This window comes from Haematobia irritans, chromosome 2, assembly GCF_050003625.1.
Source record: "Haematobia irritans isolate KBUSLIRL chromosome 2, ASM5000362v1, whole genome shotgun sequence".
NCBI lineage: Eukaryota > Metazoa > Arthropoda > Insecta > Diptera > Muscidae > Haematobia > Haematobia irritans.
Window position 1 is genome coordinate 122,026,678 of NC_134398.1, and position 15,760 is coordinate 122,042,437.

The window sequence follows — 15,760 nt, forward strand, 5'->3', positions numbered from 1 at the left end:
TATACAATATTTTTATACCCACCACCATAGAATGGTGACGGGGGTATAATAAGTTTATCATTCCGTTTGTAACACATCGAAATATCGATTTCCGACTATATAATGTATATATATTCTTGATCAGGGAGAAATTCTAAGACGATATAACGATGTCCGTCTGTCCGTCTATCTGTTGTAATCACGCTACAGTCTTCAATAATGAAGCAATCGTACTGAAATTTTGCACAAACTCGTCTTTTGTCTGCAGGCAGGTCAAGTTCGAAGATGGGCTATATCGGTCCAGGTTTTGATATAGTCCCCATATAAACCTACCTCCCGATTTGGGGTCTTGGGTTTATAGAAATCGTATTTTTTATCCAATTTGCCTGAAATTTTAAATCTAGAGGTATTTTATGACTGTTCCCAATATAAGATTCGTGGCGATTTTGAAAAAATTCCCAACATAGGTTAAAGTTTAGCGAAATTCATTTATTTCCTTATTGCTTATTCTAAGCGCAACCATATGTTTTAATTCCTTAAAATTAATATATTTATTAAAATATTTTCAAAATTCAAGGTTATGAGCATACTTATTGGTATCAAAATCACCAGCTTATTTTACGGCTGTTTTCTAGAAGAATTTAGCTTCTTGTTAATTCAACCAACTGTTGTAGAAAGAAAGAATGGGGTTAAGAAATGTGACTTTGAAGTATGATTGCAGTTTGTAATGATAATAACGATTCGATAATCGCAATCGATTCATCAATTAAAAATTACATTCACAACACAGGGTGACCAGTGGCGGTAACAATGACCATAAAGAGGTGTGCCAAAAATTGTGAGTATCGATCCATATTTTGGTATAGCCCCCATATAGACCGATCTCCCGATTTTACTTCTTGGGATTATAGAAACCGCAGTTTTTATTCAATTTACCTGAAATTGGAAATCTAGAGGTATTGTAGGACCACAAATACGTGTGCCAAAAATTGTGAGTATCGGTCCATGTTTTGGTACGGTCCCCATATAAAACGACCTCCCGATTTGGGGTCTTGGGCTTATAGAAACCGTAGTTTTTATCCAATTTGTCTGAAATTGGAAATCTGGAGGTATTTTAGGACCATAAAGAGGTGTGCCGAAAATGGTGAGTATCGGTCCATATTTTGGTATAGCCCCCATATAGACCGATTTCAAGATTTTACTTCTTGGGCTTCTAGAATCCGAAGTTTTTATCCTATTTGCCTGAAATTGGAAATCTAGAGGTATTTTCGGGTCATAAAGAGGTGTGCCGAAAACGGTGAGTATCGGTCCATATTTTTGTATAGCCCCCATAAAAACGATCTCCCGATTTAATTCCTTGGGTTTCTAGAAACCGTAGTTTTTATCTGATTTGCTTGAAATTGTAAATATTCTGGTATTTTAGGCTCACAAAAACGTGTATCGGATTAAGTTTTTATCGATCCATTTGGTAATGCCTCCATATAGACCGACTTCACTTCTTGAGGGTGTAGAAGGCGCACTGATCATAAAAATTGCTTGAAACTCAATGTAAAATTTCCAGATTTTACTTCTACAGATTTAAGATTTCAAATCAAGACTTTATTTTATAATTTTCTTGCACACTTACAAGAGATGTTAATGATTCCTCTAAAACTCAAACAAAAATGGTTCTTATAAATCCAGAATCTGATATAGTCCTCATAGGTGAAATCTTTAAATTTATCTTCGGGAATATCCTCAAGTCCTCAAGCCCTCCTGAAATTTCAAAGGAAACCCTAATATTTGGTTCATGGTGGTGGGTATTTAAGATTCGGCCCGGCCGAACTTAGTGCTGTATATACTTGTTATAATATTAAATTGAGCCGACGGGCTTTTTGGGCAGCAAATAAATCAATGACTTCTTCAGTCGGCACATTTATTCGGCGATGAACCGACATTAATGCCAATCCTTTGAGTCTACTCTCGCTAGTCGAATTTCTAAGATACGTCTTTAATCTCTTCATTGTTGAAAATGAACGTTCGGATGAGCACTTAGTAACTGCAGGGATGGAAAATGCAGTACTATAGTACTTTTTTCAAACCTTTTTCACCCCGGTCAGTACCGTAGTACCCCCGCGAATGATTTAGTACCTTTTGTGTAGACATTTTTGAGTCGATATCAGATTTATGGTACAATAGCTTTGACAAAATATTTTAATATTTTGAGAAAGTCTTTATCAACCTTATTTGCTAATAGTATTTTACAAATATGGCAAAACAGACATGTTCATGTGGGAAGAAAATCTCGATTTTGTAAAAGACATAGTCAAAAACAGGATTTTATTGAACTTCAAGAAAGTTTTAGTCGAAATAGTTGTCAACATTTTATTTCTATATAGAATTTTTGCAAAATCTTATTTTTATAGAAAATTTTGTCAAATTTTTATTTCAATTGAAAATTTTGTAAAAATTTTATTTCTATAAAATTCTTTTTATGTGTGTTTGTTGTAGAAATAAAATTTGACAAAATTTTCTATAGAAATAAAATTTTGACAAAATTTTCTATAGAAATAAAATTTTGACAAAATTTTCTAACGCAGAAAAAAATATCACCAAAATATTTCCAATTAAAAAGTTAATTGAAGTTGAAAATGTTTTCAATTAATAAATTAATTGATACAATTAACTTTTTAATCAAGGTAGAAACATTAAGTTAATTAAATAAATGATTGAAAATTTTAAAATTATTAATTAAAAAATTAATTGATACAATTAACTTTTTAATCAAATTTGAAAGACTAAGTCATTTCATTTTTTTATTTTATAATTAAAAATGTATTTCAAACAATCATTTGTTATTCCAAATAAAAACTCTAAGCCAGTTCAGAAAGTAATTGAAAATATTGACCTTTTTTAATTAAGAAATTAATTGAGTTTTGCAATCAACATAAATTAATTTTTTAATTGAATCAATTGAAATTTGCTAATGAAATCAATTATTTTTTTAATCAAGAATTTTTTCTATGCCCAATTAAAAGTGTGATTGATACTATTATTTTCGTGTATAGAGACATTTCAATTAAAAAATTAATTGGATCAATTACTTTCGTGATTGAATCAGAAAATTTTTTTGTGTGTAGAGAAGAAATTTAAAAAAAAATCTATAGAAATAAAATTTTGAAAAAAATTTCTATAGAAATAGAAATAAAATTTTGGTAAAATTTTCTCCAAATTTTGGTAGATTATTTACGGCTCGAGTGGCAATCGTGGATCTGAATCCCAATATTTATTTTATGTAGCCTACTGTTAAAGCTAGATAACTCCTTAAAATCTGTCTTTATTTTAAAGAAGTCACATCTTTAGCTCGGAACCAATACCAAAATCCTTAAAGAAAATAATCCAAGTAAATGTATAAATTTAAAGCCTTTCGTGGTCTTACCTAATGTAGGTGAACTGTTTTTAATGCATAAGATTCGGCTCGCCAAAACTTTTAATCCCATTTACTTGTTATTTCTGAAGCAAAACATCAATATTCGGCCCTGCCGAACTTTATTTACTTTTTGTTCTTTAGGCAAAATGTCAAGAGGATTCTATGAAAATAAAAATTTTACCGTTATAATTCTTTTGCCACATACCTCCATCATCTGAAAATAAATGCCACTACAATTTATCGATAACTTCTGTATATTCAGTATGTTTCAATATTTTCTTGTGTTCTGCATTTTACAATAATGGATGGAAAAGAGTTTCAACAAAATTTACAATTCCACAATAAAGAATGGTTTTTGGTACAATATGACCAAGAGCCACAGAAACTTACGCGTAAAGTTGTTAAATTTGACGATCTCATATGGAATGAGGATTTACAAACGGTCGAGTCTACAGACGTTAGGGCTCACCTTAAAGTATTGATACGTGATCTGGACAAACTTCATTTGTGTAGTGTGATTTTTAGAGCAAAAACCCAGGAGGAATGTATTGAACATCATACATTTTTACAAATAATATGCATGCAATTGGTACGATGGTGGATGCTCGAAAATTTCGTGAATTTTCTAAAATGTTTGTTTACAGCTGCATTCACCGCACGAAATTGGCGACATCATGGACCGCCTTCATTTTAATCATAATTTTTGGCTTTTGGTCATGTACACTCGCAGTACCAGAAAGGAGGAGCAAGTGGTATATTCTGTGTTGAATAAGAATGACGTAATTATTAAAATGGATCAGTCAAATAGCCTGATGGCATTTGTCCAAGAAGGTGAATCTACATACAAAGGCCAAGTGATGAAGATAACAAACGATTTAAGCGATATGATGTTCATGATGGAAATCATTAGAAATGAATTGGTGAAATCATTTAATGAAGTAAGTTTTTTGAAGGTTATCCTCAAAACTAATTTCGGATAGTGATTTAGATATGTTACTTAAACTAAAAATATGGTTAACCTACACTCAAAAAAAAAGTTTACTTGGATTTTGACTTTCTCTTAAGGATTCCGAGCCAAAGATGCGGCTTCTTTAAAATAAAGACATTTTTAGCGACCTATCTGGCCTTCAATCTAGGATCAATAAAATTAAAATTAGGATTCAGATCTCATTTATCGAATTTTCATTTCATGTTCGCGGTATATTAATAAAGCTATTCACGTACAAACAAATGCCAACTTAAAAATCCAAATTATAGCGGATACCTCAAAGTAGAACTGTTTTCTTAATTCCAAAAAAACTTTAAACCAAAGATGCTAAATCCTCAAAATAAGTCTTAGCCTATATTTGAATCTTTTTTAAAGATTCAATATTTCAGTTAATTTAAGGACGATTTCTTTATATCAAAAATATGTTTCTTTATTTAAACCGATGGACGCAAATTTACAAATTTGTTTCCTAAATTTAATGAAAAAAAATTTTTGAAGTAAAGATTATAAACTTTATTTTAATTAAAATTTCATTATTTTAAAGAAATTTGTCCTTAATATTTTGTAAATTGCGCATTTTAAAATTTAGGTTGCACAATCTTTAATATCACGTAAATATTTTTTTCAGTGTAGTTTCGAAGATTTTTTCATTCTTTGAAATGCTTTGATATTGTGTTCAATCTAATGAGCCAGTTCCCAGAAATCAGATACATTATTTTCGAGAAAATAACATGTTTGTGATAAACATGTAACAGTTTCCCCGTGAAAAAGTAACATTATGCCCTTCCGTGAAAAAGTAACATTATGCCCTTGTATGGGGTGATCATATTCCTTCTCTTCCTTCAATTTAATTGAAACATTTCTCACCACATTTTACCACGAATTATTATAAGGGAAAAACGGTAATATGAAGATCGGGCAATCCGATTTTTTCATTTGTTCTCGTGCTCTGAATACCTTGTACACCTAACCCTAACCTAAGGATTACGCAACCTAAATATTAAGTACACATTTCTTTAAAATAATGACATTTCAATTTAAAAAAAGTTTATAATCTTTGCTTCAATATTTTTTTCTATTAAATTTAGGAAACACATTTTGGAAATTTGTGTCCCTCCGTTAAAGTCATATGTCCTTGAACTAAAGTACATTTTTCTTAAAGTAAAGAAAAACATTTTTGATTTAAAGAAGTCGTCTTTAAATTAACTGAAATATAGAATCTTTGGATTTAAGATGAAATCGCTTCAAATAAACTAGCATTTGTTTGTACGTGAATAGCTTTATAAATATATCGCAAAAAGACAATGAAAATTCCATAAATGAGATCTGTGTCCTAATTTTAATTTTACTGATCCTACACCCTAAAAAAATCGATTCTGTAACATATGCCCCAAACACATTTTGCTTCAAGCATATATATTTTCAGGATTGGTCCAAACAAAGTATTGTTTGTATTGTTAAAACATATTATGTTTCACTTCAGGCATACACTGGTAGGAAAAAATTTTAATTAAATTTTCTTTGTGTATATATATTTTTAAGTCGGTACCGTGGTGCAATGGTTAGCATGCCCGCCTTGCCTATACAAGGTCGTGGGTTCGATTCCTGCTTCGACCGAACACCAAAAAGTTTTTCAGCGGTGGATTATACCACCTCAGTAATGCTAGTGACATTTATGAGGGTTTAAAAACATTCTATGTCCCAAACATAATATGTTCTAACATATTAACATATATGTCCCAAACATGTTATGCTAGTTTATGAACATTATATGCTTGAACTGAAAAATATTCTGTTAAAAATTGGAGTTCCAAACATATAATTTTTACACCCAAACATATGAAAAACAGTTTTTCGTTCGTGTAGATTTAAAGCTACATTCAATGCCTTCGTTTTAAAGTAGCCGCATTTTTGGTTCGGAAACAATACCAAAATCTCTAAGGAAAGGACAAAATCTTTGAATCCAAGTAAACTTTTTTGAGTGTAGCAAAACAAACAAAAAAATACTCTCAACAAATTCATAAAGATCTGGTAATGCGATCAGTATATATTGTATGAAAGGTTGGAGAGAGGGAAATACCACGCCATGAGCTAGGTATTTTTACAAGCAGATCAAAGCTATTACACCGTGACCACATAGCTGTTTAGGGAATAATGAAAAGTGGGATTAGATGGTTCCGAAAACAGGATTTTTTTATATTGATGGGACGCATACTAAATTTGCCATTCCGTTTGTAACACTTTGAAATTTTGGTCTCTGACCCCCTTAACTATATATATTCTTGGTCGTAGTGAGTCGATCTAGCGACTTCCGTCCGTCTGTTGAAATCAAACTAACTTCCGAACGGAACAAGCTTTTTCTATTATCCGTAAACCGATATGTAACTATAAAAATCGATACTGGTTCGAAAGTCAATCAAAATTATACGTTGCAATACTTTTAGCAATATCTCATAATAAGCTAATATAAATACTTGTAGGTATTTAAAAGTGCGAACAATGATACACTTACCCACCAGGAAGAAAAATTGTGTGTAATTTTAGAAAATTTAAATTATTTTTAGGTAATTTTAACTAAATAGTATTACAAACACTGAAATCACAAAAATAAGTAAATATTTTTCGACAAATTCAAGAAAATCTATTAGACATAATAATTTTTTTGCACTTGTTAAAGAAAATTTTGCAGTTTGAAGGGGGAAAAATGGAGTTCAAAATTGAAATAACGTCTTAAGTGCTATACGAAGTTCAAGATGGTCGCACTTGTAATAACATTTACAAATTTAAATAAATAATGAAATTTTTAATGAGAAGTACGAACGTAGTAAACTTTATGCTTTATTTGTGTATATTTTTCCCCGTTTTTTGGTTATTTAACTAGCGTACTCAAAACATTATTAGAGTAAAAGAAAATTTCTCCAAACATAATAATTCCATGAACTAAAATAAAATTAAATTGGCTTTAGTGAAATAGAGGGTTCACTTTTCTTCAGTGTAGATGCAATTTTAAATAAAAACAAGTATATACATAAGTTCGGCAAGGCCGAATCTGAATTGCGCAGAAAGTTATACCATACTAAAGACTATCACCTACAATCAAATACTATCACCACGTACCACATTTCGACCGGACCAGATGAAATTTTCACCTTCAGGTAGCTTCGGAAGTCAAATCTGGGGATCGGTTTATATAGGGGCTATACACAACTATGGGCCGATATGGACAATTTTTTTTAGGAAAGCATAAACTGGCATCACGTGCCAAATTTCGACCGGATCGGATAAAATTTGCTTCTCCATATATTGAAATTCATCCTTCCTAGAGGCTCCGGAAGCACGGTTGCCACTCGTGTGTGTCAAAAATAATCTACCAAAATTTGAAGAAAATTTTACCACAAATCCCAAATTAAAACAAGTAAGGAAAGTCTAAAGTCGGGCGGAGCCGACTATATTATACCCTGCACCACTTTGTAGATCTAAATTTTCGATACCATATCACATCCGTCAAATGTGTTGGGGGCTATATATAAAGGTTTGTCCCAAATACATACATTTAAATACCACTCAATCTGGAAGAATTTGATAGACTTCTACAAAATCTATAGACTCAAAATTTAAGTCGGCTAATGCACTAGGGTGGAACACAATGTTAGTAAAAAAATATGGGAAACGTTTAAATCTGAAGCAATTTTAAGGAAACTTCGAAAAAGTTTATTTATTATTTATCGCTCGATATATATGTATTAGAAGTTTAGGAAAATTAGAGTCATTTGTACAACTTTTCGACTAAGCAGTGGCGATTTTACAAGGAAAATGTTGGTATTTTGACCATTTTTGTCGAAATCAGAAAAACATATATATGGGAGCTATATCTAAATCTGAACCGATTTCAACCAAATTTGGCACGCATAGCAACAATGCTAATTCTACTCCCTGTGCAAAATTTCAACTAAATCGGAACAAAAAATTGGCCTCTGTGGTCATATGAGTGTAAATCGGACGAAAGCTATATATGGGAGCTATATCTAAATCTGAACCGATTTCAACCAAATTTGGCACGCATAGCAACAATGCTAATTCTACTCCCTGTGCAAAATTTCAACTAAATCGGAGCAAAAAATTGGCATCTGTGGTCATATGAGTGTAAATCGGGCGAAAGCTATATATGGGAGCTATATCTAAATCTGAACCGATTTCAACCAAATTTGGCACGCATAGCTACAATGCTAATTCTACTCTCTGTGCAAAATTTCAACCAAATTGGGGTAAAACTCTGGCTTCTGGGACCGTATTAGTCCATGTCGGGCGAAAGATATATATGGGAGCTATATCTAAATCTGAACCGATTTCAATAAAATTTGGCACACTTGACTATAGTGCTATTTGTTCTTCTTGTGCAAAATTTTAAGCAAATTAGGGTAAAACTGTGGCTTCTGGGGCCATATAAGTCCATATCGGGCGAAATATATATATGGGAGCTATATCTAAATCTGAACCGATTTCTTCCAAAATCAATAGGGATCTATTCTGTGCCAAAAAACATACTTGTGCCAAATTTGAAGTCGATTGGACCAAAACTGCGACCTAGACTTTGATTACAAAATGTGTTCACGGACAGACGGACAGATGGACAGACCGACATCGCTATATCGACTCAGGAGCCCACCCTGAGCATTTTTGCCAAAGACACCATGTGTCTATTTCGTCTCCTTCTGGGTGTTGCAAACATATGCACTAACTTATAATACCCTGTTCCACAGTGTGGAGCAGGGTATAAAAACCAAATAAATTTGGCAAACATTATTTTCCTCTGTTGGTTAAGCTACTCTTGTAGTTCAGTCAACGCATTGTTTTAAGCTGAAATCAAAGCAGCAATTAAAAGTTATTTCTATTGAAAAGTTTGTCAAAATTTTATTTCTTATTGCTTAAATCTAGGATCTATAAAATTAAAATTAAGGTACAGATCTCATTTGAATTTTTTTTCTCTTTTCGCTGTATATTAATAAAGCTATTCAAGTACAAACAAATACCTTTTTGAAAATCCAAATTATAACGGATACCTCAAAGTAAAAAATGTTTTCTTGATTGCAAAAAAAACTTTAAACCAAAGATGCTAAATTCACAAAATAAGTTTTTGTCTATATTTGAAGCGTTTTTATCTTAAATCCAAAGATTCAATATTTCAGCTAATTTAATGACAATTTATTTAAGTTAAAAATGTGTTTCTTTACTTTAAGGAAAATTTGCCTTAGTTCAAAGACATGCGACCTTAGAGGAGGGACGCAAAATTTACAAAATTTGTGTCCTAAATTTAATGAAAAAGATTCTAAACTTTATTTTAATTAAAATTTCACTATTTTAAAGAAATTTGTCCATAATATTTTGTAAATTGCGCATCTTAAAATTTAGCTTGCGTAATCTTTAATATCACGTAAATATTTTTTTCAGTGTAGAGGCTCCTGAAGTCAAATCTGGGGATTGGCTTGTAGGGACAATACCTAAAAGTGGTGTTATATGGCCCATTTGCAATACCATCCGGCCTACATCAATAACTATTTAAGCCGATATCTTGTTTTGTTCGGAAGTTAGCGTGATTTCCACAGACGGACGGACAGCCGGATCTCTAGATCGACCACGACCCAGAATATACATACTTTATGTGTGTTATAAAAACTGATGCAGGTCGGGCCCACTTTTAGGTATAGCTCCCACATAAACAGACCCATATTTGACTTGGAATAGGTTATGTGATGTTAGTATATGCCCTGTATAACCATGCAAACATTGGTCCATATCAGCCCATACCATAATTATACAAAGCCCCTATATAAACCAACCCTTACATTGGGCTCGCGGAACCTCTTGGAGGAGCAAATTTCATCCGATTCGGTTGAAATTTGTCCTCTAACAACCATTCAAAAATTGGTTCACATCGGTTCATAAATATTTACAGCCAAGACATCCATATTATCTACATAATTAATTATCAACCATTTCGTTGGAAGATTTGCGCCATTCGCACCTTTACTCACCCAAAGAAGGAATATGATCACCTCAAAAATATTTCAAGAGCACCATGTTACTTTTTCACAGCGACCATGTAGTATTTTTGTCGCAAACATATTCCTTTCTTGTCAAACATAGCATGCTTTCCGAAATCAGATACATAATTTCCGAGCAAAGAACATGGTTTCGACAAACATGCTACATGTTTTCCGTGAAAAAATAACATTTTGCTCTTGGAACATGGTTGGGGTGATCATATCGCTTCTCTGCGTGCTGAATTGAGGAATGCAGAGTCAAATACACCTCCAACATCTCAGATAATTTGACATGATGGCGTTGTTGCAGCTGTTTGGCCAATATATATGAAGACAATAGATGTGATATGACATTATGGGAATTTATTTTACTTAATGCACCTAAGATTCACATAGAAGCCAATAATGTAGCCTTTGGTTGTAATAGAAAACTATTCATTATAATTTTAAAATTCTTCTGTTGAATCGTTTGATATAAAATTTGTTTGCTAATTGCAGATTTTTCTGACTGTAGTTTATAGTTTACTTGGTATTTACCAAATTATTTCTGCAAATTTATATCTATATTATTGTTCTATTTTAGAATACACTTTTAGATCCGGCAAAGAAGCATCAAGAGTTCCATGAGAAAATTGCCATACTAGATGACAGAATGCACAGTGAAAGTAAGTTGTTGCTGAAGGCATTCCAAGCAGTGGATAAGAGCAAAATGCGATTGGAAAAGCGACTAGAATATTTGCAACACATTATCAACCAGAATCAATAGCATCCATGTAGTCCATCCATCCAGAATTTTTTAGGTTATATTCTTTTATGGATTTATTTATTTTAAGTAGCTGTGTAAAATGGGAAAAAGTTGTTAGAAAAGTTTTATTATATGTGCACCCTCTGTAACATTTACCCCCAAAACATATTCTGCTTCAATCATATACATATATCTTCAGAATTTGTTCAAACAAAAAATTGTTTGTACAGTGCATCTTTTGTCCCAAATATTTATTTTCAGTCTCTAAACATTTGTTTGCATGTCGCCAAATGTCTTTAAAATATATTAATACAAATAAAAATTATTTGAATATTACACCCCAAGTCGAAAATCAATCATAAACGTTTACACAACAACCTACACTTTTCTTTGTTATTATGTTTCATTATCTATCTTTAGTCTTTATCTATTCTCTCTCGTTCTCTGGCATTTCTAAACATATATTTGTTTATACGAAATTTATAAATTAATATATGTTTGCATACAGAGATATTATATGTAATGTACCAAACATAATATATTCTAATATATTAACATAATATGTCGCAAACATATTATACTAGTTTATGAACATTATATGCTTGCACTCAAAAATATAGTGATAAAGATTTGAGTTCCAAATATATAATTTTTACATTGAAACATATGAAAAACATTCCTTTTCGACGTGTACACGAAATAAAAACGTATATAAAAGATTTCTCTGCAGTATTAACTTAAAAACAAGTAAGTAAAGTAGAAAGTCGGGCGGGGCCGACTATATCATACCATAAACCACCATTACAGAATTAGTAATCATAAGCATTTGTGGGGTAACATATAGGTCTGGGAGATAAACCGCAGTTGCATATTTAAGAAAATTAAGGGGTACATGTCTATGGGTGCTTTGTGTCAATCTGACTATAGCTCATAGTCAATGTTGCCACGGAAAATGTTCCGTTTACCCTACAAGGACAAAAAAAAATCCCTACTTTCCCATACATTCCCAAACAATTTTCCCTACTATATTTTTCGTTAAATTTAAAAAATTTTACAAACCAAAAATGGTTCTAAGTACTTTATTATCTTAAAACATGAATATGCAACGTATATAACTTAGAATATAATTTTTTATTACCACCACGGTTGCCACAGTTGGTAGAATTCTACCCAAATTAGTAATCTTTTTTGTTAAATCTCTATAAAAATAAAATTTTGGAAAAAGTTTCTAAAAACAAATTTTTGTGAGGACTTTTTCTATAGAAATAAAATTTTGACAATAAATTCTATACAAATAAAATTTTGAGAAAAAATTCCACAGAAATAAAACTTTGAGTAAATTTTTTATAGAAATAATAATTTTATTGAAATAATTTTATTGAAAAAAATTTCTATATAAGTACATTTTTGACAAAATGTTCTATAGAAATAAAATGTTGACAAAATTCTCTACACACCCTCAGGTTCAAGTGTAGTTCACGTTGGGTTGAGTGAATTACCCGAATTTATTCTGATAATTGGTTGATAGTTTTGCTGCAAGTAGAGGATGCTGATGAGGAATGTGGTAATTCCGAAACAGCTGTACATCCAACCATCTTGCAGTCTATAGGGCTTTGCCCAAATAAATTTGACAAGCATACTATTCCTCTGTTGGTTAAGCTACACTTGTAGTTTAGTCAATGCATGGCTTTAAGCTGAGATAAAAAAACAACAATAACGATTGAAGAGAAGCCAACAATAACAAACAAAACGAATAAAAAAATCGATTCTTTAACATATGTTCCAAACATATTTTGCAGGAAGCACATATATTATTGGATACTGCCGAAACATTAATATGTTTGTTTTATGAAAACATATTATATGTTTGGAAGCATTTTGAGCCCAAAAATATTATATGCTTGGAAGAATTTTTCCCAAAGATTGTGCTCATTCCCTAACATACTCGTAATTTTCACTTCCACGAAATATTTTAGTTCTTGGCACCTTTTTCTGTAATACATATAATGTTGAAGAAATTATTCACTTTTATAATTTTTTTAAATTTTACCTTTCGCCTGCACGGAGAATCGAACCGAGGACCATACAGTTTGTAAGCCAACACACTATCCACTGGACTACGTAGCTGTTATAGTCACCAGTAGATAATTATCGTTATAAGTTACATTTATATATCATAGTTTGCAGCGCCCACGAGCCCATGCAAACATAACATTATTTAACAGAAACATTCATTTGTTTGCCACGTGGAGCAGTGGTTAGCATGTCTGCCTTGCATGCAAAGGGTCGTGGGTTCAATCCCTGCTACGACCGAACACTTTTTTTTTTTAATTTACACATTTATATTTATACTATATTAATTTTTTATAATGAAACTTCGAAATGTGGGTTATTAAAGATTTATAGTCAGTAATAGTGCTTGATATAAACGAAATTGACTGATTTTTGGATAAAATATTATTTTTTTATTGCAAAAATAACAATTTTGTAACAAAAAACTGTTTTTGGTCCAAAACTTTAAAATTTGGAAGGAATTCAAAAACTCTAACAAAAGAAGAACGTGGAGTCGAGTATAAACATACATAAATAATTTTATAATATAAACATAAATTAATTTAGGCGTGAACAGTTTTTTACTAGCACCATCGCTCTAAAATGCCTTTTATTTTTCTTTAATAATTCATTTTAAAGAAAATAAACTTTTTAAATTGTTTTAGCTGCAAAACTCGAACTTAATGCCCGCTTTTATATTTGAAGGTGTCCGTCAACTCCTCGTGGACTACTTATTAATAAAGAGGAACTAAACTTTGTTTTTATACATTTTACTGTGTAATTTTTCACTATTTCCTCCTTATTTTATTTTACTGTCCCAACTATAAAAAGAGATAGTGCTCTTTCGTTATTTTTATGAAGACCCCTGATTCGTTTTAACGATACAAGAAAAATTGTGCCCATAATGCCAAAATGATAAACAAAACACATGTCCACACATACATAAAATGCTGCTCTCAAGGCGAAAACATATGCTGTTTGTTTTTCAAATGTCTATTCTCTTGGTTCCGAATGTCTATTCTCTTTATTCAAATTAAATAATATTTAGACTTAAGCATATCAATTTTTTTGGCCTTATCATAAAACAGTTTTCCGAAACAACATACAAGCGGTTTCACAGAAATTGTTCTCTTTTGATTCTTTCGCTGTGTTATGTTGAAATCTTTTGTCAACTCTCCCGGTTTTCATCTCTATTTCTTTCTCTCTGTCGCTTTGAATAAAATATCACAACATATGTATGTTTAGTCGAAATTTGTAAATTTATATATGTTTGCATTCACACATATGATAGTTTAGGAACATTACATGTTTGCACTTAAATATATTGTGTTTTAAAATTGTGCCCGAAACATATTTTGTTTATATCGGAACATATGAAAAACATATTTTTCTAACAGTGCAGGAATAAAGTTTACCACACATTGTTAACGATCAAGCCTTGCCGGCTTCTAATTTCCTCCTCTAGAGCCACCAAAATGTAAAAATTATTACAAATTGTGTTGAGTGAAAATGTCCTATATTGTGGCCCTACGTCCCTACAAGACGCTAAATATTAGAAAAACCCTACATATAGGGAATTTCCCCTACATTTAGCAACACTGGCTTTGTTGATATTGCGCCTACGGAGTTAGTATGCCACTAATATTGAGCCCACTATTAAAAAAGAGAAAATCGCTAAATTAGTGTGGGTAATAAATACAAATTTGTAAAAATCGAGCAATATTCTTATGTAGGAGCTACAAGTACGTATAAGTACGATCGGCTAGTACATCAAAATTTGAGTAACATTGGTTAATAAATAAGAGTGCTATGGCCAAATTTGGGAAAATCGAGCGATGCATATATATGGAAGCTATATCTAAATCTGAACCAATTTGCATAATATTTTACGGGTTTGATTAATACCACAAAAGGTTACCTTGTGTAAGATTTGAGTAAGATCAGTTAAGAAATGAGGCCTGTATGGTCAAACATAAGGTTATTAGGGGCGAATTTTTCAAAATCGGGTGATACATATATGGGAGCTATATCTAAATCTGAACCGATTTCGATGATTTTTTGCACATATAGTTAGAGCTATAGAAGACTACATTTAGCCAAATTTGGGTAAGATCGGTTGATAAATACGGGTTTTATGGCCAAATTTTGAAAAATCGGGCGGTACATATATATGGGAGCTATAGCTAAATCTGAACCGATTTCGATGATTTTTTGCACATATAGTTAGTGCTATAGAAGATTATATTTAGCCAACTTTGAGTAAGATCGGCTGATAAATAAAGGTTTTGTGGCCAAATTTGGGAAAATCGGGCGATACATATATATGAGAGCTATATCTAAATCTGAACCGATTTGGATGAAATTTTGCAGACTTGAAGGGCGATGGAAAAGATTACCTTTTGCCAAATTTGGTGACGATCCGTTTGAAAAAACGCGCAACGTGACCCCATTTGTCGAAATCGGGCGATACATATATATGGGAGCTACATCTAAATTTGATCCGATTTCTTCCAAATTCAATAGCGTTCGGCCTTGTGCCCAAAAAA

General features: G+C 31.8%; 1 protein-coding gene across 1 annotated transcript; it reads left to right on the plus strand.

Moving 5' to 3' along the window:
* Window positions 1–3,603: 3,603 nt before the first annotated feature.
* On the plus strand, window positions 3,604–11,498 carry LOC142226172 (uncharacterized). The gene is made up of 3 exons (XM_075296058.1): window positions 3,604–3,977; window positions 4,033–4,326; window positions 11,001–11,498. The coding sequence occupies exons 1-3, from the start codon at window positions 3,690–3,692 to the stop codon at window positions 11,181–11,183; spliced, it is 765 nt and encodes a 254-aa protein (XP_075152173.1). The 5' UTR covers window positions 3,604–3,689; the 3' UTR covers window positions 11,184–11,498.
* Window positions 11,499–15,760: the final 4,262 nt, after the last annotated feature.

What these genes read in the sequence shown, in the direction of transcription:
- LOC142226172 (XM_075296058.1), top strand. Translation starts at nt 3,690, where the DNA reads ATGGATGGAAAAGAGTTTCAACAAAATTTACAATTCCACAATAAAGAA. An exon ending in AAATAATATGCATGCAATTG is followed by an intron (nt 3,978 to 4,032) that starts GTACGATGGTGG and finishes GTTTGTTTACAG; the next exon opens with CTGCATTCACCGCACGAAAT. An exon ending in TGGTGAAATCATTTAATGAA is followed by an intron (nt 4,327 to 11,000) that starts GTAAGTTTTTTG and finishes GTTCTATTTTAG; the next exon opens with AATACACTTTTAGATCCGGC.